The 25,630-nt window shown below is 38.3% G+C and overlaps 1 protein-coding gene and 1 long non-coding RNA gene across 4 annotated transcripts in view; one reads left to right on the forward strand and one right to left on the reverse strand.

The window, feature by feature from the left end:
• LOC116535020 overlaps positions 1 to 25,630 on the forward strand; it is a 167,331-nt gene that overhangs the window by 124,841 nt on the left and 16,860 nt on the right. The window lies entirely within an intron of this gene.
• The window catches only part of MTMR8 (myotubularin related protein 8), a 128,456-nt gene that overhangs the window by 49,718 nt on the left and 53,108 nt on the right, over positions 1 to 25,630 (reverse strand). For all 3 annotated transcript variants that reach the window (XR_004262002.1, XR_004262003.1, XM_032255794.1), the window contains 4 exons: positions 24,527 to 24,652; positions 23,358 to 23,407; positions 18,858 to 19,058; positions 16,098 to 16,226 (listed from right to left, as the gene is read on the reverse strand). Coding sequence is in view for 1 of the 3 variants with exons in the window: in XM_032255794.1 (XP_032111685.1) it covers positions 16,098 to 16,226; positions 18,858 to 19,058; positions 23,358 to 23,407; positions 24,527 to 24,652 (506 nt within the window). In the remaining 2 variants the exon portion in view is untranslated. The remainder of the gene's footprint in view (positions 1 to 16,097; positions 16,227 to 18,857; positions 19,059 to 23,357; positions 23,408 to 24,526; positions 24,653 to 25,630) is intronic.

The raw sequence follows: 25,630 nt of genomic DNA on the forward strand, positions 1-25,630 counted from the left end.
GCCATCGTAGCCTGGTTAAGAACCCTTGCTGAAGAACTAGTACTGTCATTAGGAGGAAAGAAGACACTGGCTTTACAAGCTGTCATAGTTCTTGTGCTGGTTCTCATCTTTATCATCTGCTGTTCCTTCAATTTTTGAAGTCACTGTCCTTTGTTTTTAAAAATTTATTCTATTTGATGACCTTGGGGTTTGATTGTGGCAAAAGGTGGGCTCACTTGACTGGGTTCATTTCTAGAAGATTTTAGGGGGCCAAGCCTCAGCTTAGGACTCCTGGACTGCATGTGCTAACTCTGGAGGACTGCTACCAAGCCTTTGTTCTTTGGCTCCTTGAAGTTATGAACCTGCTGTGCTAGAAGGGCTGAGGTGCTCCTGGACAGCTAGTCACTACATTCTAATGGGTGGTAACAGCTAAAGTGTTTAATAGGGTGGTGGCACTGGGATTCATTTTTGTTTGTGCCAGCAGTGGTGGCAGTGGCAGCACAGTGGGGTTCATGCTTGTTTGCTGCAGCAGCATGCTAGCAGGTGCCAGGGTGCCCACCTCCATACAGGCACTCACAACAGTGGTGGTGGAGGCTCAGGAGGGCAGAGAACCCTATGAGCCTTACTGTGACTGTGTGCATGGTCCCGCTAGTGGCGTTAGCATGGGGGCAGGGCACTGGTGGGTGCCCCTGGTAGGGCACTGGATAGCTGCTCAGGGCAGGGGAGGGCCTGCTAGTTTCTGTGCCTAGTTTCACTTGCAGGGGCGGAACTGCCTGCTTTTGTGCCTGCCAAGGCTTCAACTGCAATGGTGGTACAGCAGGGGTGGAGTGTTGTAGTGAACTCCTGCTGGCAGCAGTGGCAAAGCAGGGTTCAGTGCATGTATGTGCTGACCAGGCAGGGAAGAAGGCAAGATTGGCCCCATGCATACATGTGCTGTCAAGGCAATGTGGGGAGTGGCCCTGGGCCCAGGGGAAGCTGTATGGTGGAGGTGGAGTGGGTGAGGTGGTACATGTCCTCGGGGGCCAGCCTGCTGTAGCTCACCAGCAGTCAGGTGTAGTCCAACAGCTCAGGAGCTATGATGTGGAACCCCAGGCTAGCAAGACTGCATTGCAAACAGATGTGGCCACTCTGGGGCCCTAAGAGAGGCCAGAAGACCAAGGGGTGCTCAGATAGGACTGGACTGTATGATGGGTAAGACCTTCCTGTAAAGTTCAGGTCCACTAGTTCCCCTAGGACTAAAGTCTACTATGAGAGCAAGTCAAGCCTAAGTGGGACAAGCATCCCTGGCTCTGCTCCAGTACAGATGCTCCTGCATCAAACCCTCTGAACTCCACCACTGACTGACATGCTGCTCCTACCACTTTTCTAAACTGCTCTCCCTGTCCATTCAAGTGTCCATCGTGGTGTGGGGGTCTCCTCCTGCCAGGATTCCAGAGGCCCATGGCAAAAGAAGTTTGCTCCTTGAAAGTTCAATTCATCCATTCCCCTGTAGTTGTTAGGAGTCAGAAAGAAGTCCCAGTGCATGGTAGCCCCATGCAGGGTTCCCAGCTTCCTCCCACTTCAGCCAGCTTCTGTGTCTTCCCTCTGCCCACTCTCAGTGCCTTCCCTCTGGGTATCTGCTAGGAATGCACCAGTTGGCCTGGTTTCCCTGGTGGCAGCTGTTCTACCTGGCTGCATCATCAGCCATCTTGCCCAAATAAATTTCCTCTGAAGTCTATTTTATCTGTTACTATATGATATGGCCACTCCTGCTTCATTTATGCTTTCATAATGCTTCTCTTTCCATCGTTTTTACTTTCAACTTCTTTATTTCATTGTAACTAAAGTGCAATTCTTGCAAACAGCATGTATTTTGTATCCACTCTGCTTATTTTTTTCATTTAACTAGTATATTAAGATCATTTACATTTAAGATAATTATATATGTGAGAGTTTAATTCCCCATGTTATTGTTTCTGTTTGTTCATTCTGTCATTTCTTTTTTCTTGTCATGCCTTCCTGTGGCTTACTTTTTACAATTTTATTTTGATTAAAGTGTTTTTAAGTGTATCTTTTTGTATAGGTCTTTCAGTGGTTTCTCTAGACAGTATAGTGTGTGTGTGTGTGTTTGTGTGTGTGTGTTTGTGTTTGTGTGTGTGTGTGTGTGTGTGTGTGTGTGTGTATCACGGTGTACTGGTGTCAGCATTTTATAAGCCTGAATGAAGTCTACAAATTCTCCTTCCTTTTACATCCCTTTTCCCTCCCCTATTTATAATATAATTATCTTAAAAATTCCTCTCTATATATTTAGAATCATATCAGATAGTGTTCTAATTTTTGCTTCCACTGTCATACATTTGAGACAATTCAAGAGGAGATGGAAAGTGTACTGTATATATATTTCTATTCTTTCCATTCTTCTTTTCTGATATTCCAAGATTTCTTCTTTTATCATTTCCATTCTCTTTAGAGAATTTCCTTAAGTCTTCCTTTTAGGGTAGTTCTGCTTCTGACAAATATGTTTTATTTAATCTGAGAATATTATCACTTCCCCTTCATTCCTAAAGAATATCTTTGGGCCAGATGCAGTGGCTCACACCTGTAATACCAGCACTTTGGGAGGTCAAGTTGAGATCAGTTGAGCTCAGGAGTTCAAGACCAGCCTGGACAATGTGGCAAAACCCCATCTCTACAGAAAATACAAAAATTAGACGGGCATGATGGTACATGCCTGTTGTCCCAGCTACATAGGAGGCTGAGGTGGGAGGATCACTTGAGCCTGGGAGGTCAAGGCTGCAGTGACCCATGATCACACCACTGCCCACTAGCCTGGGTGGCAGAGTAAGGCTCAGTTGCAAAAACAGAATATTCATTTTCACTAGTTATAAAATTTTGCATTGATTTTTTTTTTTTTTTTTTTTTGGCCCTTAAAAATGTGCAACTTCCTTCTGGCTTCCATGATTTCTGATGTGAAATCCACTGTCATTTAAACTGTTTTTCCCCTATAAGTAAGGTCTCATTTCTCTCTTGCTGCTTTCAATAATTTGTTAGGCCAGGTGCAGTGGCTCATGCTTGTAATCCTAGCTCTTTGGCAGGCTGTGGCAGGTGGATCACTTGAGGCCAGAAGTTTAAGACCAGCATGGCCAACAGAGCAAAATCCCATCTCTACTAAAAAAGACAAAAAATTAGCCAAGTGTGGTGGTGCATGCCTGTAGTTCCAGCTATTCGGAAGTCTGAGGTGGGAGGATAACTTGAACTCGGGAGACAGAGGTTGCAGTGAGCCAAGGTCATGCCACTGCACACCAAACTGGGTGACAGAGCAACTCTGTCTCAAAAAAAAAATTAGTTTTCATAAGTTTTACTATAATGTATTTTCATGAAAATTTATTTTGGGTTTATCCTGTTTCATGTTCACTAAGCTTCTTGAATCTATACATATAAGCCATTTGCCATACTGGAACATTATCGGCCATTATTTACCTGAGTACTTTTTGATGCCTTCCATCTTTCCTCTTTCCTTCCAAGTTTCCAATTATACAAGTATTAGAACTTTCAGTATTGTCCCACAGGCCCCTGAGATTCTGTTTATTTATTTATTTTTTTCAGTCAGTTTTCTCCCAGACTGGGTAGTTTCTATTTTTATATCTCAAGCTTATGTATTATTTCCTCTTTCTCTTCTACTTTGTTGTTGAGCTGATGTATTTAGTTTTCTTCCTTTCTCTATTATTCATTTGTATAATTTTCATTTGATTCTCCTTTGTATCTTTAATTTCTTTGCTGAGACTTTTTTCATTTGTTTCAGTCATGTTTGTAATTGTTTCCTGAGACATCATAATGACAGCATCCATTGAATGCCTTTTTTCATTCAAGTTGATAGTTTCCTTGTTCTTGGTCTGATGGTTGATTTTCAACTGAAACCTAGATATTTGGGGAATTTTGTGAAGAGACTCTGGTTTGCATTTAGATCTGCTGTTGCAGCAGGCTTACTATAACACAGTTTTGGCAGGGAATAATAAAGAAGGAAGAGTGCCTCCTCATTATTGCCAGGTGGGAATATAAGTCAAGGTTCTCCATTTAGTTTCCACTGACACTTGAGTTAGGGAGGTGTCCCATGGCACTACTAGGTGGAAATGGGGATTCAGGCTCACCATTTGGTCTATGCATTTGGTCAAGGCACCCTAGCTGCCTTGGATAAAAGTGCCTCATTGCTTTTCCCCATGTGACCTCCAATGACAACACAGGGCATGGCCACATTAATGCTAGGTGAAAGTCCAGACTCTCCACTAGGCTTCCTCTGAACGTATCCACATGGGGAGGGGAAGAGGTACCTTATTACCACTTAGTGGAGGTAGAAGTCCAGGTTTTCCATATGGTCTCCACTGACACCTCAGGGACAGAAGTGTCTTTTAGGGATTAAAATCACAACTCCCCACTTAGCCTTCTCTGACACCACCCTGGCAGGGTGCTGTTTGGGTATTTTGTGATAGCTTGATGAGGCCAGAAATATAGATTCCTGACATGGCCTTTTTGGGCTAAGTAGACCCATAGTGTTTTCTGCCGTGTTTGACTGGAAGAGAGCAGTTGTTTTCTCAAGTTTTCTGCCTTCCTAGGCTCTTTTCTGTCCTTTGGCTAGAAAGAGATGTCTTCTATCTGTGGCTTTTTATCTGTTCCAATGTCATTTCTGGGTTGCCAGCTTCTTCAGCTCCAATTTGGGTTACATAAGGTAAAAAGAAAACCCATAAAACTCACCATCATGTTGTTCCTTCAGTCTTTTGGACCCTAGTCAATCTGCCTTCTACTCCGAATCTTTCACGATAGTTTAGTATTTGTTTCATAATGTCCATGGACTTTACTTTTACTTACTTGGGGGAGTAGGAAAAATATACTGACTCCATCTTCCCCTAAATCTGGTTTTTATATCTTAAGGAAATGCAGAATTTCCGGCACTACAGTTGTCAATAAACACATGTAAACTACCATCACTTCACTGATAAGTTCCCATTTGTAATATTCAAAGCTAGAAAGAATAATTGGTGGCAATAAAAAATACCTATCATTGGTGATATCACCAAAAATGGTGGCGTAGGGAGCTTCATACCTCCATGAAAGCAATAATTAAGCAGGAAGAAACTATAATAAACATTTTCAAATTCTAGAATCTAATTTAAATAAACTTACACCAACTACAAAAACCAGAGAACTGCTTAGTTAAAAAGAGGCTACTAAATTTTGGTAAGAGGGTGCTACAACATTTCAGTTTCCCTCTCTGCCATCCCCTATTCCCCAGCTTAGTGGTGGCCTTGGAGATGGCAGAATACATTACTGATGTGGCTTGCTGCTGCAAAAGAGGCAATATAAATCTTGACCTCAGAAAACTATGGTTATATATTTTGGCCTGTCTGGTAGCTCCCTAAGGGATGGCTTAGGACCCTGACTTTATTTTGCTCACCTTGGAACTTTCTCAGAGTTAGAGTGGCTTTTTTCAAGATATTTGTTGAAAGCACTTAAAGGTAAATATACTAGCCACAGCCACCTGAGGGAAGGGATAATAGATGGAGCAAGCAGCAGACAGACTAAAAAGCTAGGGAAGGAAAAGGCTGGGGAAGCAGATGCATGAGAAAAAGAGTGTTCTGGAAAGCTCCTGCAAATACCAGGGGATGTAGGAGGCCAGACATATGCCCAGGGCTGGACCTATGCTCAGAAAAAATGTGAGAAGACCCTAAGCATCCATCTGTGGCTTAGTTTTAAGCTCTACAGAAGCAGGACATGGCTAAGGCAGAGATACAAGTGGCCCAGCTAAGCACTTAAGATATACACCAACAAAGAGCCAATCAGTAAAGACTAGGATGACTATTTTTATTTTTGTGGCATTTAAGGAAATCTCTGTGAAATCACTATCTAAGAACTAAGCTAACTGACAGAGAATTCACTGACTACAAATAATACAATCTTTACAAACATAGTTTAGAAAAGCTACTGCATTAACAATTACAACCCACAAGAAGTAGCAAAAAAAAAAAAAAAAAAAAAACCGTAGAGAGAAGTAAAAATCTGATTTCCAGAATTACCATATTACAATATTGAAACTATCAAATTTTCAACAAAATAATTATGAGGCATTAAGAAAAAAACAAAAACGTATGCCCCGTTCATAGGAAAAACAATTAATAGAAACTGTCTATGAGGAAACGCAGATATTAGACTTGCTAGTTGACAAATTTAAATCAACTGTTTTAAATATGCTCAAACAGCTAAAGGAAACCATAGAAATATAACTAAGGGAAACTTGCAGAATAGTATCTCACCAAATAGATATTATCAATAAACAGACAGACATAATAAAAACAAAACAAAATGGAAATTTTGGATATGAAAAGTACAATAATTGAAATGAAACACTCACTAGAGCAGTTAAACAACAGATTTCAGCAAGTAAGAGAATGAATTAATAAACTTAAAGATAGGTCCACTGGGGTTACTCAAGTCTGTGAGGCCAAAAAAAAAAAAAAAAAAAGAATGATGAAGAGAGCCTCAGGGGCCTGTGGAAGACTATTAAGCAGACCAATAAATGCACATAGTCCTAAAAGGATAGGAGTGATAGAAAGGAGCAGAAAGAATATTCCAAGACATAATGGCAGAATATATCACAAATCTGATGAAAGACAGGAATCTACAGATCTACAAAGCTCAATAAACTTCAAGTAGGAAAGCTTTCAAATTTTCCCTGTTGAACATAGTATTAGCTGTGGGTTTGTCATATATGGCCTTTATCGTTTTGAGGTACACACTTTCCATACATAATTTGTTGAGTTTTTATCATGAAGACATGTTAAATTTTGTCAAATACTTTTTCTTCATCTGTTGAAATGATCATACGGTTTTGTCCTTCATTCCACTAGTATTCTGTGTCACATTTATTGATTTGCATATGTTGAACCATTCTTGTATCCTGGGTATGAATTCCACTTGATCATAGTGAATAATCTTTTTAATGTGCTGTTGAATTCTGTTAGTATTTTTTTTTTTTTGAGGCAAGGTCTTGCTCTGTGACCCAACTGGGAGTGCAGTGGTGTAATCATGCCTCACTGCAACTTCGATTTCCTGGGCTTCAGCCATCCCCCTGCCTCATTTTTGATTTTTTTGTAGAGATAAAGTAAAAGTGATCCTCCAGCCTTAGCCTCCAAAAGTGATAGGATTACAGGTATGAGCCACCGTGACTGGCCCCTGTTTGCTAGTATTTTGCTGAGGATTTTTGCATTCATGTTTATCAAGGGTATTGGCTGGGGATATTCTTTTTACTGTTGTGTCCTTGTCTGGTTTTTTGTATCAGGATATACTGTTTTTATAGAATGAGTTTGGAAGTATTGTCTCCTCTTCAATTTTGTTGACTAGTTTGAGAAGAATTGGCATTTGTTCTTTAAATGTTTGGTAAAATTCATCAGTGAGGTCATAAAGTCCTGGGTTTTTCTTTGATTGGAGACTTTCTATTATGGTTTCAATTTCATTACTCACTGTACAAATTTTCCCCACCATAACCCAAGCTGCAGCTATATAGTGCCATCTTAAAACCAGAGCCACAGCTAGAGTGTATCCTGCTCCAAGAGCCAGCAATGACTGCATCTTTTCATTGCTGAGGCTATGCTGCCATTACACCACCTTAGTGGTGGTACATCATTCCCCAGCCAAGCTGTTACAGCACTCTATCCTCTGAGAACAAGCTGCCTAGGAAGCGCTCTGCCTTGCACATTCTGGTGACTGTAGCACCCAGCCCTAGCCTCAGAATCTAGGTGCACCACTCCAGCACCAGGGCAAGTGGTACTCTGTCCCTAGAAGAATAGGTACTCTTGCCCAGTAAAGAAACTGAGTCCTGCCAAGTGATGTGCACAGTCAGCACACTCACCAGCCAGGTTCACTATCCATATGCAATTCTGCGTGCTCATCAGCTAGTCATGTTCCTTCCAGGTGCCCCTGCCCCAAGTTGGTGATTTGGCCCCCAAATGACAACATACCAGCCAGACATGCTGCTTCCATGGAGCCCTGTTCCAAGCTGGCAGACTTCTAATGCCTACATACTTACCAGCCAGGCATACCAATTCCAGGGGGTACCTGCCCAGAGTGACATGTACACTGAAGGTGAAGAGACAGAAAATGATATTCCATGCAAATGGAAACCAAGAGAGAACAGGAGTAGCTATAATCATAACAGATAAAATAGGCTTTAAGGCAAAAACAATAAAAAGAGAAAGGAAGGTCATTATATAATGAAAAGGAATTATTTCAACAAGATGATATGAAAATTTTTAATATGTATACACCTAACACCAGAGTACTGAAATAAATGAAGCAATTATTATATATTTAAGGGCATAGACCACAATAATATAAGGAGACTTCAGCATGCCACTCTCAGCAATGGACAGATCATCTAGACAGAAAATAAAGAAACATCACATTAAACTGACACACTAAATCAAATGGACCTAGAAAACATTTAGAGAATATTTCACCAAAGAGCTGCAGAATAAACACTCTTCTCAAGAGAACATGAAACTTTCTCTAGGACAGATCACATGGTAGCCTGTAGAAGAAGCCTTAACTAATACCAAAAAAAGTCTAGGTCCAGATGGGTTCACAGCCGAATTCTACCAGACATACAAAGAGGAGCTGGTTCCATTGCTTCTGAAACTATATCAAACAATACAAAAAGAGGGAATCCTCCAACATCATCCTGATACCAAAACCAGGCAGAGACTCAACGAAAAGAGAAAACTTCAGGTCAATATCCATGATGAACATCGACACAAAAATCTTCAATAAAATACTGGCAAACTGAATGCAACAGCACATCAAAAAGCTCATTTATCATGATCAAGTAGGATTCATCCCGGGGATGCAAGGCTGGTTCAACATACACAAGTCCATAAATATAATCCATCACATAAACAGAACCAAAGACAAAAACCACATGATTATCTCAATAGATGCAGAGAACGCCTTCGACAAAATTCAACAGCTCTTCATGCTACAAACTCTCAATAAACTAATTATCAACAGAATGTATCATAAAATGATAAAAGCTATTTATGACAAACCTACAGCCAATATCATACTGAATGGGTAAAAGTTCGAAGAATTCCCTTTGAAATCAGGTAGTAGACAAGGATGCCCTCTCTCACCACTCCTATTCAATATAGTATTAGAAGTTCTAGCCAGAGCAATCAGGCAAGATAAAGAACTAAAGGGTATTTAATTAGGAAAGGAGAAAGTCAAACTGTCTCTATTTGCACACGACAAGATTGTATATTTAGAAGACACCATCGTCTCAGCCCAAAATCTTCTCAAACTGATAAGCAACTTCAGCAAAGTCTCAGGACAAAAAATCAATGTGCATAAATCACAAGCATTCCTATATACCAATAACAGAGAAACAGAGAGCCAAATTAAGAACGAACTCCCATTCACAATTGCTACAAAGAGAATAAAATACCTAGGAATACAACTAAGAAAGGATGTAAAGGACCTCTTCAAGGAGAACTACAAACCACTGCCCAATGAAATAAGATAGGACACAAACAGATGGAAAAACATTCCATGCTCATGGTTAGGAAGAATCAATATTGTGAAAATGGCCATACTGCCCAAAGTAATTTACAGATTCAACGCCATCCCCATCAAGCTACCAATGACCTTCTACACAGAACTGGAAAAAAAACACTTTAAATTTCATATGGAATCATAATAGAGCCCGCATAGCCAAGACAATACTAAGCAAAAAGAACAAAGCCGGAGGCATCACAGTGCCAGACTTCAAAGTATACTCCAAGGCTGCAGTAATCGAAACAGCATGGTGCTGGTACCAAAACAGAGATATAGACCAATGGAACAGAACAGAGGCCTCAGAAGCAACACCACAATCTACAATCATCTGATCTTTGACAAACCTGACAAAAACAAGCAATGGGGAAAGGACTCCATGTTTAATAAATGGTGTTGGGAAAACTGGCTAGCCATGTGCAGAAAGCAGAAACTAGACCCCTTCCTGTCCCCTTACACTAAAATTAACTCCAGATGGATTAAAGATTTAAACATAAAACCTAACACCATAAAAACACTAGAAGAAAACATAGGCAAAACCATCCAGGACATAGGCATAGGCAAGGACTTCATGACTAAAACATCAAAAGCAATGGCAACAAAAGCCAAGATAGACAAATGGGATCTAATTAAAATTCAGAGCTTCTGTACAGCAAAAGAAACCATCATTAGAGAAAACCGGCAACCAACAGAATGGGAAAAAAACTTTTGCAGTCTACCCATTTGACAAAGGGCTAACATCCAGAATCTACAAACTAAAACAGATACACAAGAAAAAACAACCCATTCAAAAGTGGGCGGAGGATGTGAACAGACTCTTCTCAAAAGAAGACATATATGAGGCTAACAAACATGAAAAAATGCTCATAATCATTGGTCATTAGAGAAATGCAATTCAAAACCACATTGAGATATACTCTCATGCCAGTTAGAATGGCGATCATTAAAAAATCTGGAGACAACAGATGCTGGAGAGGATATGGAGAAATAGGAACACTCTTACACAGTTGGTGGGAATGTAAATTAGTTCAATCATTGTGGAAGACTGTGTGGCAACTTCTCAAGGATCTAGAAATAGAAATTTCATTTGACCCAGCAATCCCATTAGTGGGTATATACCCAAGGAACTACAAATCGTTCTATTATAAAGACACATGCACACGTATGTTCATTGCAACCCTGTGTACAATAGCAAAGACCTGGAACTCACCCAAATGCCCATCAATGAGAGACTGGACAAAGAAAATGTGGCACATATACACTATGGAATACTACACAGCCATTAAAAACGATGAGTTTGTGTCCTCTGTAGGGACTTGGATGAATCTGGAAAACATCATTCTTAGAAAACTGACACAAGAACAGAAAACCTATGCACCTATGCAACAAGCCTGCATGACCCTCACATGTTTCCCAGAACATAAAGTAAAATAAAAAATAAAGAATATCAAAATCATTTCCAGTATATTTTTTGACCACAATGATATAAAACTAGAAATCAGTAACAGCAGGAACTTCTGAAAATTCACAAATATATGGAAATTAAACAACATGCTCTAACATGACCAATGGGTCAATAAAGCAATTAAAACAAAGTTAAAAAATTTCTTGAGAGAAATGAAAATGGGAATACAGGCCGGGCATGGTGGCTCAAGCCTGTAATGCCAGCACTTTGGGAGGCCGAGGCAGATGGATCACCTAAGGTCAGGAGTTCAAGACCAGCCTGCCCAACATGGTGAATACAACATATCAAAACTTGGGACATAGCTAACACAGTTCTAAAAGGGAATTTTAATAGTAATAAATGTCTACATCGAAAAAGAAGGATCACAAATTAAAAACCTAACAATACACCAAAGGAATTAAAAATTTAAGAACCCAAGTAAACCTATAACTAGTAAAAGTAAAGAAATAATAAAGAGTACAAATAAATGAAACAGCCCAGGTACAGTAAGTAGCTCATGCTATAAACCTAGTACTTTTAGGGAGGCCAAATCGGGAGGATCACTTGAAGCCAGGAGTTTGTACCAGCCTGAGCAACAAAGCAAGACCCATCTCTAGAAATAAAATTAAGATTAGCCAGGTGTAGTTGCAGGCACCAGTAGTCCCAGCCACTTGGGAGGCTGAAGCAGGAAGATCATGTGAGCTCAGGAGTTTGAGGCTACAATGAGTTACAATTGCATTACAGTAGTCCAGCTTAGGCAACAGAGCGAGATCCTATCACAAGAAAAAAAGAAGATAAAGAAAAGAGAAGAGAAAAAAGAGGACAGGCTTGGTGGTTCACACCTGTAATCCCAGCACTTTGGGAGGTCAAGGAGGGAGGATTGCTTGAGGCCAGGAAAGACCAGCCTGGGCAACATAGTGAGACTCCATCTCTATAAAGAAATTAAAAAATTAGCCAGATGTGGTGGCATCTACCTGTAGTCCCAGATACTCAGTGGGGCTGAGGCAGGAGGATAACCTGAGCCCAGGAGGTGGGAGCTGCAGTAAGCCATGGTTGTGCCACTGCACTGTAGCCTGGGGGACAGAGCAGGATCCTGTTTCAAAAAAAGAAAAGGAAAGAAAAGAAAAGAGAGACTTAAAGTAACAAAACAGATCAATGAAACCAAGAGTTATTAAAAAAAAAAAAAAAAAAAAAAAAAAGATAAAATTGAGATGACTTTAGCTGGCCTAAGAAAAAAATAGAAAACACTCAAATAAAATTAGATACAAAAAAAGATATATTACAACTGATGCCATATAAATAAAAAGCATCACAAGACAGTATCAGAAACAATTTTATGCCAGAAAATCAAGATAACCTGTAAAAAATGGATAAATTCATGGACATATACAACCTTCCAAGATTAAAGAATGAAGAAATAGAAAATCTGAACAGACCAATAGTGAGTAATGAGATCGACACAGTAATAAAAATCTCCCATCAAAGAAAGGCCCAGGACCTGATGGCTTCACTGCTGAATTGTACCAAACATTTAAAGAATGAATACCAATTTTCCTCAAACTAGTCAACACAATTGAAGAGGAGGCAATATTTCTAAACTCATTCTATGAGGACAGTATTTCCCTGATACCAAAGCCAAGCAAGGACATAATTTAAAAAGAATAGCCCTGTTGAACACAAATGCAAACATCATCAACAAAATACTAGCAAACAGAATTCAATAGCAGATTAAAAAGATTATTCACTATGATCAAGTGGAATTCATCCCAGGAATGCAAGAATGGCTCAACACATGCCAATCAATAAATGTGACACAGAACACTAATGGAATGAAGGACAAAAACCATATGATCATTTCAATAGATGAAGAAAAGGCATTTGACAAAATTCAATATCCCTTAATGATAAAAAACAACACATTGTGTATAGAAAGTATTTACCTCACTAAAAATAAAAGCCACATATGACAAACCCACAGCTAACACCATATTGAACAGGGAAATGTTGGAAGTTTTTCCCTTAAGATCTGGAACAAGACAACAATGCCTACTTTTACCACTTCTATTCTACTTAGTATTTGAATTTCTAGCCACAGCAATTAGACAAGAGAAAGAAATGAAAGTTATCCAAACTGGAAATGAGAAAGTTAAACTATCCCTTGTTGCAGATGACATGAGTGTATACAGTTGGCCCTGGAACAATACCAAGGTTAGAAGTGTCAAACTCAGCCAGGTGCGGTGGCTCATGTCTGTAATCCCAGCACTTTGGGAGGTCAAGGCAAGGGGATCACGAGGTCAGGAGATTGAGACCATCCTGGCCAACATGGTGAAACCCCATCTCTACTAAAAATACAAAAATTAGCTGGGCATGGTGGTACATGCCTATAATCCTAGCTACTTGGGAGGTTGAGGCAGAAGAATCACTTGAACCAGGGAGTTGGATGCTGCAGTGAGCTGAGATGTCACCACTGCACTCCAGTCTGGCGGCAGAGCGAGACTCTGTCTCAAAAAATAATAAATAAATAAAAATAAAAATAATAAAATAATAATAAAGACTTGTCAACCCTTGCACATTGGAAAATCAATGCATAAGTTCTTACTGACCAAAAATTCAACTACTAGTAGCCAACTGTTGACTAGATGCCTGATCAATAACATAAATCATTGATTAACACCTATTTTGTATGTTATATGTATTATATACTGTATTCTTATAAGTTAAGCTAAAGGAAAGAAAATATTATTAAGAAAATTGTAAGAAAGAGAAAATATATCTACTATTAATTAAGTGGACGTGGATCATCATAAACATCTACATCTTTGTCATCTTCATGTTGAGTAGACAGAAGAAGAAGAAGAAGGGTTGGTCTTGTTGCCTCAGTGGTTGCAAAGGTGGAAGAAAATCCACATAAAAATACTTTTGAAATCTGTGTTGTTTAAGGGTCCACTGTATATAGAAAACCCAAAGATTCCACCAAAAAACTGCTAGAGCTAATAAACAAATTCAGTAAATTTGCAACATACAAAAATCAGCAGCATTTTTACACATCAATAGTAAACTATCTGAAAAAGAAATAAAGAAAACAATCCCATCTACAATTGTTACAAAAAATATATACTTAGGAATAAATCTAACCAAGCAGGTGAAAGACCTTCACACTGAAAATTATAAAACATTGATGAAAGAAATCGAAGATGACACAAATAAACAGAAGGATATCCCATCTTCATGGACTAGAAGAATTAATATTGTTAAAGTGTCTATACTACCAAAGCAATCTACAGATTCAGTGTAATCTCTAAGAAAATACCAATGACACTCTTCACAGAAATAGAAAAAAGAATCCTAAAATTCATATGGAACCACAAAAGATCCTGAACAGCTGATGCAATCTTGTGCCAAAAAAAAAAAAAAAAAAAGAAAGACAGCTGGAGATATCACACTATCTGACTTCAAAATGTACTACAAAGCCATAGTAACCAAAAGCATGATACTAATCTAAAAAAAGACACATAGACCAATGGAATAGAAAAGAGAGCCCAGAAAAAACAAATGCATATACACACAAAGGTGTGAAGAACAAACGTTGGGGAAAATACAATCTTCCGTAAATGGTGCTGGAAAAAAATGGATACCCATATGCAGAAGAATGAAACTAGATTCCTATCTCTCGCCACATACAAAAATCAACTCAAAATGGATTAGAAACTTAAATGAAAGACCCAAAGCTATGAAACTACTAGAAGAAAACAGGGAAATACTCCATAATATTGGAGTGGGCAATAATTTTTTGGCTATGACTCTAAAAGCACAGGTAACAAAAGCAGAAGTAGACAAATGGGATTATATCAAACTGAAAAGCTTCTGTTTCACAGTAAAGGAAACAATCAACAAGGTGAAGTCAGTCGAAATGTAAATTTGTACATTCATTATGAAAAACAGCATGGGGTTCCTAAAAAAAGTAAAAATAGAACTGTCCTATGATATAGCTAGCAATCCCACTACTTGGTATATATCCAAAGAAAATGAAGTCATTGTGTTAAAGAGATATGTGCACTCCCATATTTATTGCAGCACTATTCACAAAAGCCAAGATACTAAATCAACCTAAGTGTCCATAAATGGATGGATTGAGAAGGAAAATGTGGTAAGTATATATGAGGAAATACTATTTTAGCAACAAAAAAGAAAGCAATGCTGTCATTCACAGCAACACAGATGAGAACATTATGTTAACTGAAATAAGCCAGACACAGAAAGACAAATACAGCATAATTACTCTGTATTCCATATGTAGTACGACTATCATGTCAATTAAAATTCAAACTGTAATAATAGCAAAAAAATAAAATGTACACTCAACTAACAGGAAATAGAAGAGAAAATCCTAAAACATGAAAAAGAAAATTTGTGAAAAACCTACAGCTAACATCAACGCTCAATAGTGAAAGACTAAAAGCTTTACCCCTAAAATCAGGAACAAGACACAGATGCCTCCTTTCACTACTTTTACTCAACATTGTACTGGAAGCTCTAGCCAGGACAATTAGGCAAGGAAAGAAAAGACATCCAAATTGCAAAGGAAGAAATAAAACTCTCTATTCAGAGATGACACAATCTTATATTTATAAAATCATAAAGAATCCACAAAATAAGCTATTAGAGCTAATAAATTTATTTAGTTCTGTTTTGTACTCTTTGTGAGTGCTTCAGCCTGCAGAAGCTTTGGAAAAATATAGAAAACATTACCAGCACTCTCTTGGTTTCCCTCATTTTTCTTTTCTTTGTTGGGGAAGGGACAAAAAATGTAGAAGATACAAAGGAAGAGTAAATGAATCAAACTTTATCTTGACTGTTTGTATTTCTATAAATCAACTATTATTTCTTATTTATTTCCCTAAGCAGGCAACAGCAAAGCCCTGAAAACCAATAGGAGTTGGGCTCTTGTTTTCAGAGGCAGCAAAAAATGGCTGATATGAGGACAGAATGTCCTACTCCATAGCCAGGCTTGTACAGATGGTGGCAGCTATCCAAGGAGAAGCAAGGAGGCCGAAACCCTAGGACTTGCTATACGAAAGGACGGAAAAATTTAAGAACTTACTGAATGTTGTAGGGCACAGTACTGGGATTGAGTACCCCATACATAGTGAAGCCTTTATAGAGAGGGTTCCTGAAGTCTGATTTCCTCTGAACCAAGAAAGGCCATAAAGAATGTGTTTTCTCATAGATTCTGTTAGAAAAGAAAAACAAGCCAAAAAATTAAAAGCAGCAAGCAAGCAATCTCAATAGTCCTGTTGAACATGATAAGCAGTAAATTTTACTAATAAGTAACCCAACAAAGGAGGACAGGATATGACAGAAGAAAAATAAGTGGCTAATAAGTGTTGATGGAGTAACAACTTATCTGGGCTTCAATTTATCCATCTTTAAAATAAATCAGAGATTAGAAAGAGTTCCATACTGGAGAACAGGATTCTAAGTCCAGTTTCGGTTGTGGAATAGCTGTGTGATTTTAAGAAAATCTCGAGCTTTCTCTGAGCCTGTTTCCTCATCGTTAAATGTGACCTCTAAGTTATATTCCAAATCAAGGATTTTATGAACTAATGACTTTTCTGGTTTTAAAAATTTTTAAATTGCTTTTGAAAATCTGCTAAGTTAAGAGATAGGTCCTATGGAGTGAATTTCTGGCTCTTCTATATTTCATTTTATTTAAAGCCAGCTTCTCCTGCCTTCAGAAGGTTTAAGACAGTGACAGAGAATTGGAAATTTATAATAGAAAATATCCGTGAGTTCTCCCAGGTGGGCAACTAAAGATTATGGCATTTATATTACAAAACTAATTCTTATTGGGTTGAGACCATGGGGAGCCTACTCAACCAGCAAGCAAGTCCCTTAGTTAACACCTCAAAATACATGGGATCCACTGGTTCCCCATGTGAGCTGCTGTATAACCATTCATGAGAAGGTCATTTGCACACACATCATGTCAAAGAAAGCTAAAGGAGAACTGAAGAGTGGTATAAGTAGTTAGACCTAAAATTATTGTCCTGTAACTTATACAATTGTCAGAGTATTTCAGTGAGGCCAAAGGCCCTGTATATCTGTCTTTCTCATCTGCTATTGGTTTATAACATGAAAAAAAAAAATACTGCACTGGTAAGGTAACTAATTTGTTGAGTATTTACTACGTGTTCAAACACTATTCCAGACCCGTTACCTAAAATACCTCCTTAAATTTTCCCAATAAAACCTTGTGAGATATTTTAGCCCAAAATTACTAATGAGAAAATGAGACTAAATATTAATTTGCTCAAGGTCACATAGCTAGTAGGTGACAGAGCCAAAGTTTGAACCCAAGTCTGCCTGACTCTAAAACCCATGCTTTTCCATTCGTGAATAAATGACACTTCTGCTTATTTTAAGTAGTTACTACTTTAAAATATGTTAAAATGTTCAACTGTTGTTTTTAAATGAATATTCATATTTATATGAAAAATATTACATATATTGACCCGATTTTAAGAGAAGGAAAAATATTATGGAAAAGATCCTGAGTTTTAATGCCTAGGGAAATAACTTAAAGACATAATGAATATCTTAAAAGTACTTGGGGAGAAAGTGACAAAGGTCTAGTTGTAAACAGAGAGAGAGAAACATGCGTGGCAACAAGAGAGAAACTACCAAGTAAGTACAAATGTTAAAACAGAAAGACTCATTATTGCTCTCTATGTTGACAGGAAAACTAAATCACAGAGAAGTAATCTCATCCTGGCTATGCTAGAAAGGGGCCTGAGAGTTGGGCTAACTGCTAACTCAGCCAACAGCTGTGAAATAGGAGTGAGTTGTAAAACAGCTACTTTCCTATTTCTTTTACTGTCTCTAAAATAAGGAAAATACTGTTCATAGCTCCATCTTGTCAATTTCAAAAAGTACTTATGTCACATATATTGTGAGGATGTTAGTTTAAATAAAGGGTGCAAACTCAACTACCTACTAGAACTAGGAAGATAACATTAGAAATGGGCTAAGAATAAACTATAGAGAATGGTAAGAACTGCAGTCAACAAGAGTAAGTTTGCCTCATCCAAATGGAACAGCTACTATTCAGCTCTAACTTATTATTATCATGAGAAAATACAATCTAGTGTTGCCAGAGCTCCTGAGTTTTCAGAATATTTAGGAAAAACATCCTAAAATAATTTAATGTGAAATCTCCTGATATTTAAATGTTGGCAACTAGGGATAAGAATGACACAATGCACTTTGGGGACTCAGGGGGAATGGGTGGAAAGGGGGTGAGGGATAAAAGACTACGAATTGGGTTCACTGTTCTGGAGATGAGTGTACCAAAGTCTCACAAATCACCACTGAAGAACTTACTCATGTAACCAAATACCATCTGTTCCCCAAAAACTTATAGAAATAAACAAAAATGTTGGCAACTAATTAGGAGTTTTTAAAAAATACTCCACACACTAAACAAACCATGCCTGTTGGGTTGGGTTCGGCCTATGAGCTGCTAGTTTGTGATCTCTGATATGAGTGAGAAGTAGATAATGACTACTCATACCGGCAAAGCAATTAATTATCTGCAAAGGCTTTGTACATCCATTATTTTATTGGCTCTCCATGATTGCTCTAAAAATTAGGCATTATTATCCCTATTTTACAGATAAGAAATCTCATGGTTCTGAAAGATCTCTGTGCAAACACTGAGTGCTTTCTGCTTCAAAAGTTTTTTTTATTATTGTTATCTCCTCCCCTTTTCTTGACTACTCTGCCAAATTCAGGGTGGTAGGTACCTTCTTTTTGCACTGACCCCCTTCTGCCTATTTAGTGTTTTCTCACAAAATAAATTCACCTTAGATCTTCCCGATCCTTCTGGCAGTTTCCAAGGAAGTTTCCAAACTGGCAGGAGAAAACATGGTCATGGATCTCCAGCAGGAAGTTTTCATTAAACTCAAAGGCACAAGGAAACTGTTCCATTAATTGCCAAATACAGTCTAGGAACTGGGTGAAGACAGGGGACACTTCTTTAGAGTCTCCATCGAAGTGGCCACACCTGAGAGATGCAAATAAAGGTAAAGAAAGACACTAGTTAGCATCAAGGATTACACTGTTGGGAGTAGGCCATAACAAGGTCATCTTTTGTCCCTGTTGGCAGTGGCAAGGAAATACCTCATACCAAAATGCCAGCCAGAATCTCAAAGCTAGTTAATTCCAGCAGACCTCTTAGCTACTGGTGTCCTTTACTATCATCCAGGCTATAAGCCCTTTGGTCATCTCGTCTATTTTCTTTTACACCCTCTTTCCAATAGAACTTTCTGCAATGATGGAAAATTTCTACAGTTGTGCTGTCCAATATAGCAGCCGCTAACTGTTAAGCATTTGAAATGTGGATAGTGTGGCTGACTGACTTTTTAATTGTATTTAATTTTAATTTAATTTAAATAGCAACATTTAGTTCTGTGTGAGCAATGACCTCATCTATATTGTTTACTGCATAGTGCCTGGCAAAAAATAGGTATTTAAGAAACCCCCTTTATTAAGTGCATAAATGAAACCTCATCCCAGAACTGTTTAATGTTTCCTCCCCATAATGCTCTCTTTACCAACCCTATCATCCACTGGAAACACTATTCCACTGGAAACCAACACGGCACCCTCAGTTTCTACACTGCAGGTTCTCTACCTTCTGATATAATTACAGCATGGCTCACAAGGATACCACCTTTCCTTGGGGTCAAAATAAAATGAAGAATGCTGATCATTCCACTTTCCACATACCGTAATACTAAAACAAAGCAGAGGTGGGTTTAGCTTTCTCCTTGCACCTACTGCTGCTTCTAAGCTACTATTATTTTTATGACCTTAAAAACACTTCCTTTATGCGGCATGCTATTAGCTTATTTACCTTCTCTTTCCTCAATGATGTCTTCTAGAACCTCTGAGTCACTTGCCTACATTCTCTGAACAATCTGATGGTCTTAAGCTTTGGTGTTGATGTAGGTGACTTACATTAGCTCAACAGATTCCTTAACTAACACAAATCAAATTACCTTCACTGATCTTTACCTCTACTCCGCCCTTTTGAATCCACTGGCCACAGGCTGGCTAGTAGTTTTTACTCCATCTTTGAAATCTTAATCACAGTATCCCATTCTGAACACCATATATTATATTCTCAAAAGCTGCTCATCTTCTTAACTCCTTCAGGCCTCATTTCAGGATATCTCCACATGCCAGATTCCTACTGGTTTCTCTTTTTCCTTATCAAGCCTAAATTCCATGATCTGCCCTATTAACTACTCTTTCCCGATTTTTTTCAACTTTCTGGTCTTTCTTGTCATTATTTTCCTTCTAAATACAACCACAGATCAGCCTGAAAAGCTATGTTCTCTGCTTCTAATAATCCTAATAATGCTCAAGAATATTATAAAATCATACAATTCATACCATTCAAAATTAGACTCCATATTCAACTGTGTCTTAACTGCTCTCAAATAATCTTCATGCAGCTTCTTAACACCATTTTCTCATTACCTTTACAGCTCTTACAAATTTTAAACTACCTTTCTCAAACCCCAAATCCATTTCATATCTTCCTTCATTCTAGCGTCACTGAAAAATATCAAGGCCATTAAGTAGAAAAAAGAAGTCTAACTTCTGCCTCTAATAAGCACATATAGCACCTTCTCTGCCTGCCTTTCCACCTAATCTCCATGGAAAAGCTGTTCTTCATTTTAGCTCAAGCTAATCTTTCATTTGGTATTTTCACCCATTTGCCCGGAAGGCTTACTCTACCAAAAACCCACTGTTTCTTTCATATCTTCAACCTTATCACCTTATCTTCTTTAATGTTTCTTTCTTCTCAGCATAAGAAACTGCTCAAATCTCCTGTCTTGCAATACACTTCCTCAAACCCACATCCCACCCATTCTCTTCTACCCACTTCAGAGCCAAGGTTCTTTGAAAGAGATTTATATACTCACCTTCCACTTCCTCAGCCCTCACTCATGCCTCCATTCACAACCATTTGGCTTCTGCTTTCGCCACTTTACTCAACCAGTTATCACTAAAGATCATTAAAACCTGCATATTGCCAAAGTCGATTCTTGGGTTATTCTGAGGCATATGACACTGCAGTCTACTCTCTTGAGATTCTCCTTTCTTATGTTTTTTCTTTCCTACCCTTAGATTTATTCTTACCTCACTAACCACTCTTTCACAGCAACCTTCATGAACTTCTTTCTTCACTAGACTTTCAGGTGTCAGTATTATCCAAGGCTGTGTGCCATCTCTTGGCTCTTCTTCCTCTATATACAATTTTTTGAGTTACCTTATCTGAATCCATGGTTTAAGCCACCAATTATAAGCAGGTAACTCCCTCTATACCACCTCTCTATCCAATCCAGAACTAGTGAGCTCCAGATTACTACTGAATAGTCTCCCTACTGGATATCTTCTCTTGGATGCCCCATGCCAAATAAGTCCCAAACTGAAGCCAACTTTCCCCCAAAACCTGCCCTGTATTATCCTGTATCCTCTTTCTCAATAAACCCAGTTACCTACAGCAGAAACCTTTGGGTTTTGCTAGACTTTTTCTCCCATCTTCTGGTGAGTCCTACTTCCTGAATACCTTTGTATCTATCCCATTGCATCTGTCTTTTTTCAGAACTTCATCAATTCTGAGAGCCTACTAATTCAGACCTTTGTCACCAATTTCAATCTTCCACATGCTGTCACAGAGATATTTGTAAAATATAGATCTGAACATCATGTCACTGCCTTGTTCAAAGTCCTCCAATATAACTTGACTATGTACACAAAAAAAATCTTTTAGCTTTGAAAAAAAAAAAAACAACAAAAAACAGGGCTTTATATGATCTTCTCCTCACTGGCTCGACTTCCCTGGCCTCATTTCCTCTATTCTCCCTACACATCCTTTGACCCAGCCACACTGAATTGCTTGCAGTTCCTCAGATAAATGATCCTGTTTAATGTCTTTATGGTTTCAAACACATCAGTGCTAGAATACTTTCTCCCTTTCTAAATAACATCTACTCATACTTTAAACCTCAGTTAAAATGTCACCTATACCAGGAAGGCTTCTTTGCCCCAGAATGGGTAAAGTTCCTTTGTTTATGTTTTCCTCTGTCTTACGCACTTATCATACTACACTGTCATCACTGATTTTTCTTTTCTTTAATCGAAGAGATAGGAACTATATCTTATTAAACTCAGTTTCCTCAATAATGACTGCTCCAATGTTTGTGGGTGAAGGAAAAATAAATAAATAGACCCAAATGGCTACAGAGTGGAAACCAAATGAAATTAAATTAATGCATATCAATGGGGTTAAATAAGACCTGAATTATAATCTCTTTAGGGTAAAACTCAATTTCTTATTTTTTTTTTTTTTTGAGACGGAGTTTCACTCTTGTCACCCAGGCTATAGTTCAATGGCGTGGTCTCAGCTCACTGCAACCTCTGCCTCCCAGGCTCAAGCAATTCACCTACCTCAGCCTCCTGAGGAGCTGGGATTATGGACGCCTGCCACCATGCCTGGCTAATTTTTGTATTATTAGTAGAGACGAGGTTTTACCATGTTGGCCAGGCTGGTCTGAAACTCCTGACCTCAGGCAATTCATCCATGTTAGCACCCCAAAGTTCTGGGATTACAGGTGTGAGCCACTGCGTCTGGCCAAAACTTAAATTTTATTTGTCTTTGGAATCAGCTTAGTGTCTGATATAACATACAGCACATTGTTAGGCATTTGTCAGATATTTATTGATTGTCCTGATAAGATAGGTAAAGCCTTAGTGAGGCTGTTTGGTTTATAGCAGATAACAGATAAATATAATCCCTTGTCCTCACTCCTTAAAAAAGAACAAATCTCTAACTGTCTTTTCTCTTACAAAAGGTTGAAAGGTGCATTGTCTTGATATTAGTCCCTCTACCTGAATGACCTCTTCATTCCCTTGTTCTTCCTACTAAATTTCTATTCATTTCCAAAAATTCATCCTTAAATGCTATATACTCCTGGAAGCCTACCCTGACCTCTTCATGCAAAGTTAAGCACTTTTCCTTCTGTAGCCTGTGATGCCTTGTTCTTCCTTGAAATATTTAAGAATCTGATATAATTACTTGTACTCCTTGAAAGCAGACATAGTATTCTGCTTACCTGTGTCACATTAGTGCACTAGCATATTATCTAGAACACTTGTTTCTTGATGAAAAGAGATTTAAGCCACGTTCAACCTCCTGTTGTTTTCTCTACATGTACATTCTGGGGTTTTGATATACTTCACCCTAATGAATTATCCTCAGCCCCTTCCATCAAAATGAGTATATTTTTACCTTTGGGAAAACTTGTGGCCCATGGATATCCATTCCTTCTCTATCAAGATCTTCATTTTATACAAAAGAAAGAGTTCGTATTAGGAAAATCATAAAATGAATTAACCATACATACAAGAATGTCAAAACACTTTGCTGAATGATTGAACCGATCATAAAAAAGTTATTTCCTAAATGATAATGAAGTAAGTAACTTAGATTTCATTCATAGGCCTATACAGGGTGCCTTCAGATTTCAGATGCTCTCAGATATATCCAGAGTCAAATTTCCTTTGGCTTTCACATGATGTGTGACAAGCCACTGAGCCAGAACTAAATGTAATCCTGATAAGCATGATATTAAACTCAACCTTTGAAAAACAGAAATCCAAAGGCAGCTCTTAGCTTTATACCAGTAACAAAACCATTTTTAACCATTTTTTAAAAAATCCCAGCCAGGCATGCACTTCAGCAGGCCATGGAGGGCAGATCAAATGAGGCCAGGAGCTCAAGACCAGTCTGGCCAACATGGTGAAACCAGCTCTGTACCAAAAATACAAAAATTAGCCGAGCATGGTAGTGTACGTCTGCAATCCCAGCTACTTGGGAGGCTATGACATAAGAATCACTTGAACCCAGGAGGTGGAGGTTGCAGTGAGCCAAGATCGCACCACTGCAATCCAGCCTGGGCGGCAGACCAACGCTCCATCTCAAAAAAAAAAAAAAAAAAAAAAGATTTCCAAAAAATGAGAAAAAACCACTATGGTGAGTTCTGTTTCTCAGAAAGATCAACTAAGAGGCCTTGGATTCAGATTCAGCACTAGAAAACAGTCATGAGTCAAGACATTCAAACAGCTGACATGTTAAAAATGATGAGCCCTTTGGACATCCTATTAAATAGTCATCCATTCAGTTTTGCAAACTTTTTGAGCTTTTCCTACTCTGTACAGTAGCCTATTACATAAAATTTACCTTCTGATAGGTAAGAAATATGTTGAACATACAAAAGAAAGTATACAGATAGTACATACCTAAATTTAAAGAAAAGAAGCTAAATTGGAAAAAAAAAAAAAAAAGCTATTTTTTTAGATGTAGAGCTAAATCTGGACAAAAAAAAAAATGTTTGAGAATTTTATTTTGTCGCAATCTACCACTTACACAAAGTAAAATATAGTAGCGTGCTCTCTTACCATAAGTCCTTTGAATGTCCTATAAAATGGATCTAGGAGGATGCTGGCCACCGAGCAGACTTGTGCTGTGCGGTCCCACCCATCAGAACAATGGACTAAGACACTGGCCTTTTCTACCTTTACTGCCTGTGAAAACAAGACGCAAATGTACCATAAGCAACACTTGCATAGCTTGTTGGGTTAAATAGTTACCAAATACAGCCCCTAAAGCACAGAGAACCTGGTCTTACTGGGCTACATTAATTTTTTTCTCATAATGTTAGCATCCTCTATGGGGAATGAAAAGGAAAATAATGGACTGAAAGAGAAGGAAAGCTTACCAAATAGGAAAAAAGTATCAAAACTAACCCATAACACATGGCAAAAAGAAAGACGAGGAGAGTTCTAAATTCACAAAACTTCTGAAGAAAACAAGGATCAATTCTCAGAGAAACAGGTAAATAGGAGGAAGAATTCACACTCAAAAACACAGACAGCTCTGCATTCTAGTCCCAGATCCGACAACAATCTCCTCTAGCTGTTTTAGTCTTACTAACACAAATGCTTCCAAATTAAGATGGAGGTGCTTGCCTGTCTTAGGTCGCTTTAAAAAGCGATTGCATAAATACAATCAGAATGATGTAAAAATTTGGGCAGTTATTCAACGTGAGAAATTTTGGCAATGGTACATATTGGTCATTCACTTATTCATTCTAACACTTTTGTACCTCTATTAGGCAGGTATTAGAAATACAAAGATAAGACTCAGTTTCTGCTTTCAAGGAACCCACAAACTAGTCAGGGTGACCAAAGATAAATAAATAATTAAAACACAATGGAAAAATTACTGCTAACGTAAAGTAATTTGTAGTAATGATATTTTGCAGGAGCCAGGGAAGCCTGACCCTTGAAGAAAGAGTAGGATTTCCTGAGGTGAAAAAAGACATTAATTCACTCCTTCATTCACCCACACGCCTAGCCAATAATTACTGAGCAACTGTACAAGAGGCACTATGATGTACACTGGGAATACAAAAGAGACAAACACTTAAATGCATGACTACAATCCAGGTGTAACAAAGGCACAAAAGATAACCAAGGAGGAGGAGACAACTAAAGTAGGTC

This window comes from Sapajus apella, unplaced genomic scaffold (assembly GCF_009761245.1).
Source record: "Sapajus apella isolate SASKATOON/1434 unplaced genomic scaffold, GSC_monkey_1.0 scaffold91, whole genome shotgun sequence".
Lineage (NCBI taxonomy): Eukaryota > Metazoa > Chordata > Mammalia > Primates > Cebidae > Sapajus > Sapajus apella.